Raw genomic sequence first — 12,418 nt, forward strand, 5'->3', positions numbered from 1 at the left:
AGCTGGAGTGTGCCGTCTAATACGTCGAAATCCATTTGTTTGTTTGAAAAGAGAGAGAAAGAGCTATGACAGGTCCCACAGTTGAAATTGAACCTGAGACATTATGGTTAGGAAGCATGCACAGTAACCGTTGGGCTACCACCAAGGCGCTCTCAAAACGTGTTTTATTTGGATGAGATGTGGTAACTGCGAGGAACACAGCAATAATGAGTTTATTCTTGACTTTGGAATGAGCAGTTTTTAAGCTTTTTGTCTTGAAGCTTTGAAGAATTAAGGACGCTCCGATTGATCGGCCACAGATTGTTATCAGCCGATATTCGTTCTAAATAAACTGAGTAGTAAAGCTCGATCAGCAGAGCCGATCAGATGATGCAAAACAAGCAAAATAAATTACACATTCTTGTTAAGAATAGTTAAATACAAAAAGCTACATGATTAAAACAAAGCTTCAAATAGGCCTGGTGATTGGCTCCAAAAATCTTGAAGTATTTTTTTTAAATTTAAATTAGCTTCACTGTTCAATTATCTTTAGATTGTAATATTTGACATGCTTAATTTTTACGAAGTCCTGATGAGTAGAGAATTGTTAAGCTTCAAATCAGTAAAAGAATCATGTTGCATGTAAATCAACAGGAGGATTAAAAATAGCTGCTATTTAAAACTAAATGATGCCCTTCTTGTGCATTGTGCTAAGAAACCTTTACGGCCCCACTTATAAAACATCTACACATGAGGTTAAGACAGATTGATGGAGATTAACTGGTATTTCACCATAATATCAATTTGTTTCATAAAAAATTACATTTGAGTAAAGAACTCATTCTTTTCTCAAAGTTTCCTCAAGTCTGCCTGCAAACACTTTATTTGCCATCATGATGATGATGATGATGAGGTGTGTGTGTGTGTGTGTGTGTGTGTGTGTGTGTGTGTGTGTGTGTGTGTGTGTGTGTGTGTGTGTGTTTGTGAGAGTGTGTGAGAGAGGTTTATCGTTCTGTTTTGTCTTAAGTACATAAAAGGGTTGAGTATACAATGGCTTGGAGGAACAGAACTATCCTCCATGTGATGTGCGGAATTCAGTGCCAGCTCATTTGGCAGTGACATTACTCATGATATTGCAGCAAGGTCTGCTCTAAAATCACCCACTGCAGGGGCTCTCAGAAACCCTCAGTTTGCTTCTCATTTCCAAACAATCAAATGTCGAGCAGATTTCCACTACAGCGCTGCACGTCTGTCCATTCTTAGAGGGACGGGATCCTTCTTTAGTTGCTCTTCCTGAAGTTATGGCCATTTTTTCCCTTATTAAAGTTTTTCTTTGTGGAGTTTTTCCTATTCTGAGAGGTGTCATATGCTGCACAGATTGCAAAGCCCCCTGAGGCAAATTAGTAATTTGCAATATTGGGCAATATAAATAATATGAACTGCCCTGACACTGAGCTCAGGACAAAATGTTCACTCGCTGTCACCAATGTGCTTCCGCTGCTGCACCAGATTTCACAGTTTGCAGCAATAGTGACGCGATGCATCAGTATTAAACTGTAAGCCAGAGCGACACTGTACTTTTGCTTCTGTGCGTCAGCGTCCATTCAGCCCGTACAGGAGTGTCAATGACGCCGAGTGTGAAGCTGCTGCATCATAGCGTTATGCGACCACAGACGACACACACACAAAGTCTGTTCCACTGAGCTGAAGTTGAGTCACGGAGAACACAGCTGACCAAGCGCTACAACCAGACGTCCGGTCTGTAAGTCCATGACCAGTCCTGAAAGTGTGTAGGTGTTTTTACGTATCCACAAAACATGTGTTTAGTTTTGTGCACGTGCGTGTGTGTGCGTGTGTGTATATGTGTGTGTTTCACCTCTACATGTGTCCCCATGGAGACGAAGGTGACCAGTGCTCCTTCCCAGTCATCCCGCTCCCTCCACTCCGTGGCCATTCGGTACTTAGTGCCCGGTGTCCTGTGGCCAGCCAGTGGGCAGTGCTGTCAGTGATACCCGCCCATGAGCCTGACTCACATCATAAGGCCCCCATTGTGTTTGCAGGCTGGATTGGGTCTCACTCAGCGTGTCATTCAGCAGCCACTTGTATAACCAGGAGACATTCTGGTGCCTGCTTCTGTTTCTGGTTCTTACTTTCATGCCAGCCACACAGAGACACTCTGTTCTGTCTCCGGGCTTATTTAACTTTAATTTGGGAGGTTTTACCAAAGCTCCCTCCCTACACAGCGCCTACTCCACTCATTTCGGAGTCAGATTGATGTATGTGAAAACAATTGTGGAAAAGTACTTGTGCGATAGTGCCGATGAGTTCAAATGGTCCGCTTTGTTAATTCATTTGGTGAATTTATATGTCAGGGACAGCAGAGACACCATGCCGGCATATCATCAGAAAAAGACAGAATATCAGTGCGCGTGCTGCTTTGTGAAGAAACGGATTCATAGAAATCAAAGTGAGAATGGAATTCACAGTTGAAGATTCAACCATATCATCGGCACTCGTTTTCGCTCCAGCATTTAGTTATTTGATTGTCTTCTCAGAGGAACATGTTCAGGAACAACCGTCTTGTTGTATTCCCTACAGTGCTTGAAGAATCAAGGAATTTTGCTGTCATTTGTTTGATATATTTTTGTCTCTGTGGATTCACAACTGGCTAAACTCTCTTGAGATGATGAAATTCAACTAAATTATTGATGCGTGGGTGGATCTGAAGGCTCTTTATAGTCCTAGCCAAGTCATGATCATCAGCATCACAGATAAACACTTCCTTTTCTCCCCCTCTCTTGTTCTTTTTTCCTCCGGCTCTGTCCTCTCTTAGATGTACGAGCGGCAAGAGAGCAGATGCACTTGGGTGGAGTGACCTATCCCACAATGCCGCTGCAAGAACCAGTGCCCCGTCCCCAGTCAGGCTATGGCCAGCCCTCTGCCGCCTGCTCCCCAGCGAGCTCGTTCGCCGGATCTTTGCCTCCTCAGCCTCATAGTGCCTACTTCAGTGGGATGACTGGCCCTCAGCACCCCTTTTACAACCGGGTGAGGAGTCCTACTACTTGGAGTCCATCAGGTTGTGTGTCCGTGTTATTGCAGAAAAGCATGAGTGAGAAAATGATCTCCTTGATCCTCTAAAAATAAACAAAGGGAATAAAATTGGAATCGCTGGCCGACTATCTGACAGAAAAAGAAGTGACACCCACTGATCCCCACAACCATGCTGTTATTAAAAAGAACCTTGCTGAATTAAAATGCTCAGTTCTCTGCATGTTATCAACATGTCACATTGCATTTACTCACTTGGCAGTTGCACCTGAATAAACTGTCACATAAACACGTCTTTGAATGTACCATATGATCAGGTTTTTAAATAACCTGCACCTCATTTACTGAGAAAAGGTGAGCAAGTTAGCAATAGTCTTTTCTCTGCTGCAATTTGTTTTGTGCCTGACCTCCTTCATATGATTTTCATTTTATTTTTACCTCATTCCTTCCTTTCCCCTCATAGCCTTATTTCCCCCATCATGTGTATCACCTGCCACGGCCTTTCTCCCACCATGTCCCCTCATCCTCGCGCTCCTCCATTAAACCACCCGGTCAACCTAAGGACAACATCAATGGACTTGTAAGTAAAGAAGTATTAAAGCCACCTGACGTGTCCCTCTATCTCACATGAGATGATTACAGCCCCGGTACACTAGTATTAGTAGTATTTGTATAATGCAACAAAATCGTTTCTGAGATTGAAGCGAGTGAAAGGTTTAATCCTCTTGCTCTCACGACTCTGTTTCCTGTTTGTTACTCAATGTTTTTAAACTGTGCCAGTTAAGAGAGATCTTGATCCATTTGTATTCATTTAACTTACAAAGAAACAAAGGATATAGTGTTTTTATGTCACCTGATAATATATGCTATTTTACAATATGCTATGTTTAATATGGGATCAGTTCTATTCTTTTTTTTTATTTTTATTTTTTCTTACACCTGCTCTTCTCTTAAGTACCTCTTTCCTCTTTCCCCTTGTCTCACTTTCCTCAGTGTGATGTCATTTGTTTTGCTTTCACATTTTACCTGCTGATGATTTCAATATCACCGTGTTTTCCAGTTGTTGTCCGAGGGTCTTATTTATAAAACGTCTCAAAGGATCCAAACTAAATGTTTGTGTACGTACCAATGAGAAAGTGTACGTACAGCAAAAATATATCTGACTCCTAAAACTTGCGTATGCCGGCCAGTGCGCAGTTTCCCTTTAAAAAACTGTCAAGTTTGTCTTTACAGATCAGGGCTTTTGTGCAGGTAGTAGCGTACGCCTCATTCAGTTTGTGAACCTGCAGTAAAGCAGTAAACGCTCATTCTATAATTTGAGTCAATCTTCACTAGTCGTTCTCTCTACACTATCCTTGTCTCCATTCTGTGCCCATGTCAGGATGTTATTGCAGAGGATGCCAGAGAAGGCCTCCCCTCCTGTCCCTCTGACCCTACTATGGTAACATGTAGTTACGGTTGTGGAGCCCTGCACATATGCAAATATGCAAGCAGTCCTTCATTATCTGCATGTTGTCAAGCCTCGTTTGTCATTTCTTGTGTTGAACGCATAACAGGCACGGCTATATTTCGGTTAGGGACTACTTATTTTGTTGCTGTGGTTTACAAAAGCCGAGAGAACAAAAATAGACTGTCACACTTGCTGCAGCATGCTGACATTAAATACTGCATCCGGTGCAACAATGACCGCCCGCTTACCATCAAGAGAGGGGGATTTTGTCTCAAGCGTCATATGTTATATGTAAATATAACATGCTGAATGAAGTCCACTCTGATGTTGACACTGTAGCCGTTCACATTCTCTTATAAATGGAATTAAAAGTGTGGTAACCCGCTTTCGGAAAGCATGGAGCTGCAAGAAGTGAATCTCAGATATACAGACGTTTTAAGTGAGCAGCCACTATTAGAACAATTGGATGATAACACCACTCAGGAGATTTCTGCTCCACAAAGCCACTTATCAGGGCGCTGCCAGGAAGCATTTAAAGGAGCTGTTTGAAAGATTTAAATATAGATTACTATGTAAAGTTCCTTCCATTCTCCGTCTGTATTTTTGTGTCTTTATATTTTTTGCTTCAATCTTCCTCTTTTTCTCTAAACCTTCATCCCTGTCTTAAATTTTACAACATTTTTTGTTCCTCATATCTTCCCTTCTGCTTTTGTTTCCTTTCCTCCTTCGTATAAATTTTCTCATTTCCATCCCATGTATATTAGCCCATCTTATCCCTTTTTTGGTTCACACTTGATCTCTTTGTGTAGTGTTCACATGTGCCTGTATTTCTGCAAATCTGTGAATGTCGATGTGCGTGCACACTCACACATTTATGTGTGTCTTTGGATTCAGCCCAGTGTAATTGCTTAGCTGATATAAGTGTGAGTATGGATTCCTCGGGCTGCCGGGATTATCATCAGAGCAACTGTTGGGGCTGGCAACACACACAACACACACGCACACACACACACACACACACACACACACTGACAATGAGCCCAGTGCTAGTAGAGCTTATCTCCTTACCAAGACGCTTCCTCCCTCACAGAGCTCTGTTTCCTCTTCCCCATCCTTCTGCCCAGCCCTGAGCTCAGCCCAGCTGTAATTACAGTCTTATCACACACACACACTGGGAGGGTTCACACCAAGACACGCAGACACACCCGCAGACATATACGCTTTCACTCACGTTCTTAGAACATGCGCTTGCAGTCTGAATCAAGGAGTCTTATTCAAGGCCTTCCCTGAATTGAAACTTCTGCTTTTTCTGCGCCGAGTGAGAGATGTCTCATTTTCTTTCTGGGTCTTTCTCTCCGTCTATGTCTCGTCCGCAATCCTTTCTGTCTGCAAAGATTATGACTGCAAAGCCTGCTGACTCCAGCGAAAAACAAAATCTCCTCGTGTAATATTTCTACTTCCAATAGCCTCATCTTTTCCAGTCTGTCATGCAGCTACTGCAAAGCGGCCGTCTCCTCTCCTGCTGCGAAACAGATAGATGTCTGTCTACTCTGTTGTTTCTGTCTCTCCTGCCCGCTGATGATGAGTTCAACATGTGTGCTCGTCTGTCTGTCTATTATGTCTTAATTTCTGCTGCACCCCTCCCCTCTCCTTTTTCACAGGTACAGTCCCGGCTTCACAATGTTATAAATGTCTGTGCATATTTTTGGCTGACTATTTATCCGTCTGCTTTTTTTGTCTCCTTATCAAGCATTTAAAGTCGCTGCCTTACAAATTAAAGCAGGTACACCTCTGGTTTCATCCCGCCATCCAACCCTTTTCTCCATCATCTGTGCCTCTATACCTCATTTCTAACACACTGGTTCAGTACTACCAAGCATGCTGTAGAAATAGATATTATAGACTCATCCCTTAGAAATAAATGCACAACACAACTAGTAGTAGATTCACTAACATAGTTTCCTTCGAGAGTAAATCCTCTACTGTGTGGATATGAACAGTAGCTAAACTCCCCGAGTTCCCGTGTTCATCCTCTTGCTCACCACTACAGAAAGTTGGCACCTCCTATTGTGTACTGTATTGTGTGAGCTGCTTGTTTTTTTTGTCCAGCAACTACTCACAGTCCGACTAAGCTCTGCTCCTTTCTCCCTCGAAACCAGAAACAAAGCCAGGGGGCTTAGTCTGAAGCCACGTCTTAATGGTGTTAATAGCTGAGAGAGAGCAAAGATGACGAGGGAGCGAGTAGGAGGAAGAGATGGAGGAGAGAGAAACTGAGTGATGGGAAAGAGAGGAGGTCGGTGCAGGAGGCTGGGAGGGAAGGAATGTGAGAGGAAGGAAGGAAGGAAGGAAGGAACAAGAGTGAAGGTTCAAGACAAGCTGAACCAGAGGGAGAGGGAAGAGTGAAGAAAGGGAGAGGGTTGGAGGAGTGGGTGAGAGTGAATGAGGTTTGTTTAGTTTTTGTGCCAGCGGGTGGCATGTTGGCTCTCTGTGAGGCCTTAGACAACATCAACAGGCCACCGGTATTAGTCACAATAAAGCCTCGTAGCTGCTTGGCGGCAGCCGCTTCAGTGTGGCTCCACTCAGCAGCAACCCACAGACTTACAGACTCTATCCCTTAAGTGTTGTGCACACACTTTATGTCCTTGTATATACTCTGAGGAAAAGAATAAGAGCAGGTAACAGTGTATTTGGATAGGTTGGCAGCTTTGTTTACTTTTACACTTACACTGTGTGACTGATCGAGAGAATTACTGTGTGGGATTGTGGTTTTGCACCTCTGTGTGCCTCACAGTAACAGGCCTGCATGTCTCTTTGCCAGGAATTGTTGCTCGTTTTGCCCTTATCAATGTGTTAGGAGTGATGAGTTGGTCTAACAGAGTGTGCGAGTGTGCCCTGGTCACCTTAACTCACAAAAACTCTCTGAATAAGTTGTTTATATTCTGATTTTGTGTTTGTGTGTAGGTCTCTCCTGCAGTCCGGCTTAGCTCTATGAACACAGATGCAGTGTGTGAGCGTCTCAGACATCTGGATGGAATCGACCCCAGCATGCTGCCTCAGTACACATCCACCATCAAGAAGGTGCGACTGTCAATAACATTATAAATCGGATCCATTTTCTAATACTTTCTCAGATAATTACTGTATGTTTTCTGGTTGTTTGTCTTTTTTCTTTCTTCATGCAGTTCTTTTTGCGATGCCTCCTTATGGGATTGTGATGTTTTTTTAGCCTAATGCAACTTTGCACTTGTTGATAAAGTCAATCCCTATGCATTGCAGGCTAATATAAATGGTCGAGTGCTGTCTCAGTGCAATCTGGATGAGCTGAAGAAAGAGATGGAGATGAACTTTGGCGACTGGCAGCTCTTCAGGGGAACGGTAAGACTAAATGTCGCTTGTTTGTTGCTATTTGGAATCTATATAATACATTTATATCAGTAAGACATAAGTGATATAGAAAGAATAAGTCCAGCAACAACAATAACTTACCTACTTTTTCGTTACACTAGAGTAAAGGACTAAAATAGATTTACAATTGCATACATTCTCCTCACTCTGATACTTTGCAGACACTCAGCCCTGCCAAGGCCCTCCTGTTGATATATGGCATCTCTTGTTTAGTTCAAAAAGAAGCCAGACAACATCCCATAATACAACGTCTTGATATTAGGATGCAGATTTCATAATCGGTATTAGAAGGACGCTATTCAGTCAGCCAGGAGTCCAGTCGGCTGAGCCAGGGCTGAAATCACTTACACATGTAGCAGGGTTCACTTCATCAGATGTCTGTCTGTGCTCCTAATACCAAACCAGAGCCATGGATTGGTCGTGATTTACCGGAGATCCAATGCGGAGCTCATGTAGGAGCAGCTGGAAAGTGCAGTGGCCTTACAGCTTCGTACACTATGCAGTGTTGTGTTGCCAGGTCACAGCCAGAACAGACATCTGGTTCAAGATGGCTAACTGATATCTGGATGAAGGGAGGTTTTGTCAGGGAGGATGGGGCATCTGAATAGCTCTACTTGGGCAACAGCTCACTCTCACAAGTGTTTTTTGTAGTACATGTTGACTGTGTGTTCTGTAACGAAAGTCCAATGACGTTTGTTGATCTGAAAAAGTAAAAATTGCAATGTCTTTCCCAGGTGATGGAACTACGTCACAATGAAAGCCAGGCTCTGCTTCAAGATGAGTCCCGAGCTGCTAGCGAACAGGACAGCAGCTTGCACCATGGGGAGTCCAGCAGACGCTCAGGGGGGGCCCAGCATGAAGCGGCAGCCTTCAGCCTGAATCTCAGCTTTGAGGAGCTCAGCGGAGCGGGGCTGGAGGAACCTCCAAGACACAGCAACAACTCTCACTGGCCGGTCAGTCTTCCTGTCAAGAGCTAAGTGCTAGGATCAGACAGATGCGAGATGTGTGTTTGCACACTATACCAACCCGTATCAACATGCTAAGACATGAAGGGCCTTAACATTGCTGGGGTAGGCAGAGGTGTCAGTGTGTAACACAAAGTCGCAAATAGAATCGCACGACTACACACCCCAAACTGTCACATGGCCACAAGTCTGCTGCATCAAGCCAGTGTTTTGGTGACCTCACTGGTTTCACATTCATGTGATTGTGAGTGAGAAAAAAGATTGGCAGAGGAAGCTTATGGTGCGTTTGAATATGGCAGAATTAAAAGTGCACACACTCTCGCACTGCAGGGCACAAAAAAGTGTGAAGGGGCCCCCTGTTTTTTTTTTCACCTTCCCTATTCTCAATTTGCAACATCTCTTAGACATGAGCAAACACTCACACGTAGGCAGCTGGCTCTGCTGCTATTTTACAATCTCACTTTGTAATCTTTTTCAAATTCCCATCATCCAACACTGAAAACACACCACAGCTTTCATTACCACTCCGCCTGCAACCTTTGCAAAAAACTTTGTCTGTGTATCTCATTCTCATGTCCTGACTATTTTATTGGTTACTAAGGTAATTACAGGATTGTTATGTGCAGCATTTCTCAATTTATGATATGCAGGTGTCAATTCAGGTTCTCACCCACCACCATACAGCAGAGATTGCTGTATGGTGGTGGGTGAGAACCTGAATTGACTCTTCAGTTACTTTTAATGTGAATATATTCCATAACAAACTCACACCAGTCAATTTTTTTCTCATCTTGTCAGGTGACAAATCTCCGCACTGCAAGCATGTCCAGCCTCAACTCTCAGGAATCCTCTAACGACATCTGCAAGCTGACAGACAAGCAGCAGTCTGAGTATCATGATGCTTACAGGGAGTACATCTCTCAGATGGCGCAGGTGGAGATGTCCGGCGGTGGGGGAGAGAGGCCGGTGCAGCCCCACCCTGGACAATTCCTTCAGACTGCCAGCTCAGAGGACAAAGAAGTGGGTGGATAGTCACACTTGCCATTGCATCACTGACAGCATAACTTGAGTAGAAGCTCCCACTGTCTGATCACAATGTGGTGACTATTGTCATTAACTAATGAAGACGTAGTTTCTGAACATGTATGTTGTGTCTTTCTTAAACTTGTGTTTTTAAATGTTGTATTCCTCTGGCCTGTGCAACAGAAAATGTCTTATCCTGAGCTAGGAAAGGCGAGAACTCTGCTTCTTGCATTTCTTCATCATTTGCTTTTCCGTCTTTGTTTCTCTTGGCACATAAGGCAGGGACAGGAATCCCCTCTTCAGAGCCTTCTTGGTCAATAACACAAACGACTATACATATTCATGTTCTTGTCATTGAATCCTCTTCCCTCTCCTCAGGCCAAAGAAGGAGCTGACCAAGACATCCGCAAGTCCTTCACCAAGAGAGGCTCCAAGACTAGTGATGCCACAGATTTCCCCTCAGGGACCGATCCCCAGCCCCTAGACCCCATCAGCGAAGAGGATGAGAAGCTGGACCACAGCACATTGTCCAAGATTCTAGGCTCCAGGAAGAAGGTAGGCGGGTCATTGTACAACAAGCTGCCCAACGATGAAGACTCCGGCCCAGAAGAGGCCGACACCACCACACCTCTCCTCCACAAAGAGGCGAGAGCTGGTGATCTATCCTGCCATAGCGGCTCCCAGCCCACTGGGCTCCTGCTCAAGCCTGGCTTCCTCACCGAAATCCTCCTGGATAAGAAGGACTCGCCTGACTCAGGAATGCGCTCCAGTGACAGCTCCTCCGACCGCTCTCTAGATGAGGCTGGAAGAGACGTTGACGGGGAGGGAGAAGCACTGAGGCCCTGCCCGATCGAACTGGAGCTGGAGGGTCTGGTGAAGAAGAGAGGCCTCCTCCCCAGCAGCCTGAGCGGCCTGCAGGATGCGGCGGTGGCCCGCATGTCCATCTGCTCCGAGGCTCCGTCCGAGGCCAGCCTAATGGCCAGCAGTCCTGATGACGGCTGGCCATCTAGCGTGGTCTGCAACCTCAACTGCCCCTCCAGCATCCGCACCCTTAACGACAATGCAAAGAGCCCAGACGACACCACCAACAGCAACGCCAACAAAAGCCACCAGCAGCCGGTTAACATCACAGGCACGGATTCCACCACCTCCTCCTCCAGCATCAGCGTCTCGCCAGCTGTCATCATCACCCCCGGCAGCAGCAGCAGCAGCAGCACCACTGCCAACACCACAACTGCAGCCATCCACAACCAGAACCTGCGCTCCATCAGCCTGGGAGACGAGACGGAGAGCGTCCTCTGAGAAGCTGGTCGTTAGTCCGTAAAGAGCCACGTAGACTGTTGTTCTTGATGTTCTTGGTGAACTTATTATAATGTTCGTGTTGTGACGTGTTCCAAAGGATTAGACTAGATGTGTGTTCTACCGTTACAAAGGAAATGTGTTGCTGTGAATCAAGATTACTGATCTAAAGCTTTACTTTGTATGTTTTGTAAAGAAAACAAATGAGTTACAAATCCAAAGACGCATTAATAACTACAATTGGAAGTTCATGACACCAAAAATACTTGTCAGGTCAAATTGGGATTCCTTTAACAGTGCCGTGCGTTTAGATCATTTCAGCGTGATTTCTTTCTCGTGTGAATATGGTGCTGTTGTGGAATTAATCTCGTCTTTAGTCTAGTAATGACATGTTAAATGTTGTCGACATTATGTGTTACAAAAAAAGCGGTGTTTCTCAGGACAAAAAAAAAAGCTGTGTTACTGGGGACTTTTGTCTCTGAAGTGTGTTGTGCTGTGTTTGGTGGTTAGAATATCTCAATGGATGGCCGTGTAGACTGGTGGTGCAGAGTGTTGTTGGTAGTAAATGTGATAGAACTGCCTGCACTAGTCCCCTTAGTGGTGATGTCTTTTCCTTAGTCCCTTGTGAAAAGGTGTTCACTTCAATAAACATTTTGCTATGCCTACCCTTGAAATTAGTCTCATGTTTTCTCTTTTCTGTTCTTTGTGCAGGAAGATCTGCTGTTAGTAGAGAGACGCCTCAGTGGACTTGGATATGGCTTGTGAATACACCAGAATATTTAGACGAAAGGTTTTCTCTGCAACATATTTCATATTTACCCTAATTCAACAGAGAAGAAGAGACGTGCGAGAGGTCGTCACTGACTGCGCTGCTGTTCTCCGATAGATGGCGCACTGTCCATACAAACGCGCTGCAGGCTGGAGTCACGGACGCGGCCCATCAGTCTGAAGACCTACTGAGGTAACAAATACAGCTCCGTGACTCAACGTGGGGTGCGTGGACCTGCACGAGTCCTCCGAAGAGGAGGAGGAGGGTTGTTAAGGTACTTTAGTATTTAACTGTAAAATAAATCTTTAAGTTTGTAGCTGAATAATAATTGGATTCAAAGTGCCTCTTATACTGTAAAGAATGAGTTTTCTTAAAGCTCTCACGTCATCAAGATTAATCCCATAAAGTCCTCCTTTGGGTACAATCATCAAATCGCTTGGCGGCTCTGTGGTGTGAAAATATGTGAGAAGCCATGCTGTA

At 44.6% G+C, this 12,418-nt stretch overlaps 1 protein-coding gene across 5 annotated transcripts in view; it reads left to right on the forward strand.

Annotated features, from left to right (window-relative positions):
* The window catches only part of kidins220a (kinase D-interacting substrate 220a), a 45,128-nt gene extending 33,285 nt beyond the window's left edge, over positions 1-11,843 (forward strand). Inside the window, exons 25-33 of one of the 5 annotated variants that reach the window (XM_068579883.1) lie at positions 2,813-3,024; positions 3,491-3,607; positions 4,409-4,468; positions 6,228-6,260; positions 7,439-7,555; positions 7,754-7,852; positions 8,617-8,835; positions 9,646-9,867; positions 10,249-11,843. In XM_068579883.1, the coding sequence (XP_068435984.1) occupies positions 2,813-3,024; positions 3,491-3,607; positions 4,409-4,468; positions 6,228-6,260; positions 7,439-7,555; positions 7,754-7,852; positions 8,617-8,835; positions 9,646-9,867; positions 10,249-11,172 (2,003 nt within the window). In that variant the 3' untranslated portion in view covers positions 11,173-11,843. The remainder of the gene's footprint in view (positions 1-2,812; positions 3,025-3,490; positions 3,608-4,408; positions 4,469-6,227; positions 6,261-7,438; positions 7,556-7,753; positions 7,853-8,616; positions 8,836-9,645; positions 9,868-10,248) is intronic. The other 4 variants (XM_068579878.1, XM_068579879.1, XM_068579880.1 and 1 more) reach the window with 4 other exon arrangements.
* The last annotated feature ends 575 nt before the right edge of the window (positions 11,844-12,418 follow it).

The sequence above is a fragment of the Clinocottus analis genome, unplaced genomic scaffold, assembly GCF_023055335.1.
Source record: "Clinocottus analis isolate CAN_PGR_092001 unplaced genomic scaffold, fCliAna1.0.p SCAF_17, whole genome shotgun sequence".
NCBI classification, from domain to species: Eukaryota; Metazoa; Chordata; class Actinopteri; order Perciformes; family Cottidae; genus Clinocottus; species Clinocottus analis.